Here is a 1,109-nt window from a genome sequence, read left to right as displayed (position 1 = left end):
AAGGGCTTTGAGAGTTTTTGGTTAGGGGGAGAAATTGTGGGTCACAAGTTTGATACGTTATCACTTTTGTGAACCTCCCATGTATTCTGAGTGAATTTGGTTGAGGTTGTTTCCCTCTGTATTTTGTACTCTCATATTTATAGTGGATTGCTCATATCCTTTGTGGACGTAGGTCGATTGACCGAACCACGTTAAATCTTTATGTCTTTTGGTATATTTCTCATTGTCTTCTTACTCGTGGTCTTTCGAAGTTTGCTTTGCTAGCTTCCGCGTTTACACCTGCTTATTTTTCGGTCCTAACATTTCTCAGTTAGTGTATGTATGTCCATACATTAGTTATAGACTTATATCCTTAATCTCTCTATAGGTTAATCAAGACATCAACCATATTCATACCAAATACTTTTAATAGGTTTAAGTATTTCCATTAATTTTCTCAACAGGATCACGAACTAAATCAATAGTAAGCGACTTCTGATAATAATAAGCTAGGTCAGGATTCATGAATGATTTCTCCTCCTCTTCTTTTTGGCAGTAAGTCAAACCCACAATCAAGCTATCAACATGCATATCTTGAAGTTCCTTAGTTGCCTGCATAATATAGAAAAAAGTTCTAATAGTTTTTCTCTAAAACTAATTACGTCTGAATTAAGATGTTCAAACAAAAACTGAATTAGGATCTATAAAAGCATACTTGACGATCATTTATTACTAACATATCCAAGTTCATCACGATCAGATCAAAGCATGCACCATAGTGATGAGCAAGAACCCCTTCGTTACTATTTTTCACCTCATGTATTTCAACCCCAAATTTCCTTATAAGTGCTTTGTAGACCATTCAAACTACAATGTTATCATCTTCTTTAAGAGATGTAAGTTTTTTCACTGCATTCGTGTTGTTCAGTCAAGAAGATGATTGGAATGATGACATCTGTTCGGAGATTAAAAACTTAATGTTTTATATCGACAAAATATAATAAGTGTGCCAGACAATATGTATATTAGATAGAGAAATTTACAAGTAACGGTACTTCCTCATCAGTCACATTTGGCAAATTACATTAAAGATTAATTACAACTATGTTTTTTGGATCACCCCACTATAT

The 1,109-nt window shown here is 33.8% G+C and overlaps 1 protein-coding gene across 1 annotated transcript; it reads right to left on the bottom strand.

Annotated features, from left to right (window-relative positions):
• Window positions 1-414: 414 nt before the first annotated feature.
• LOC138348899 (two-component response regulator 24-like) lies at window positions 415-841 on the bottom strand. The gene is made up of 2 exons (XM_069298497.1): window positions 695-841; window positions 415-591 (listed from the first exon to the last, which is right to left on the bottom strand). The coding sequence occupies exons 1-2, from the start codon at window positions 839-841 to the stop codon at window positions 415-417; spliced, it is 324 nt and encodes a 107-aa protein (XP_069154598.1).
• Window positions 842-1,109: the final 268 nt, after the last annotated feature.

Source organism: Solanum lycopersicum, chromosome 5, assembly GCF_036512215.1.
Source record: "Solanum lycopersicum chromosome 5, SLM_r2.1".
Taxonomy (NCBI): domain Eukaryota; kingdom Viridiplantae; phylum Streptophyta; class Magnoliopsida; order Solanales; family Solanaceae; genus Solanum; species Solanum lycopersicum.
Note: the sequence above shows the minus strand (reverse complement) of the source record. Positions and strands in the feature narration are given on the sequence as shown.

Excerpts from the sequence above, each read along its gene's own strand:
- LOC138348899 (XM_069298497.1), bottom strand. The coding sequence starts at position 841 with ATGGTCTACAAAGCACTTATAAGGAAATTTGGGGTTGAAATACATGAG. Across the intron at positions 592-694 it reads TAGTAATAAATGATCGTCAA|GCAACTAAGGAACTTCAAGA; the intron begins GTATGCTTTTAT and ends TATATTATGCAG.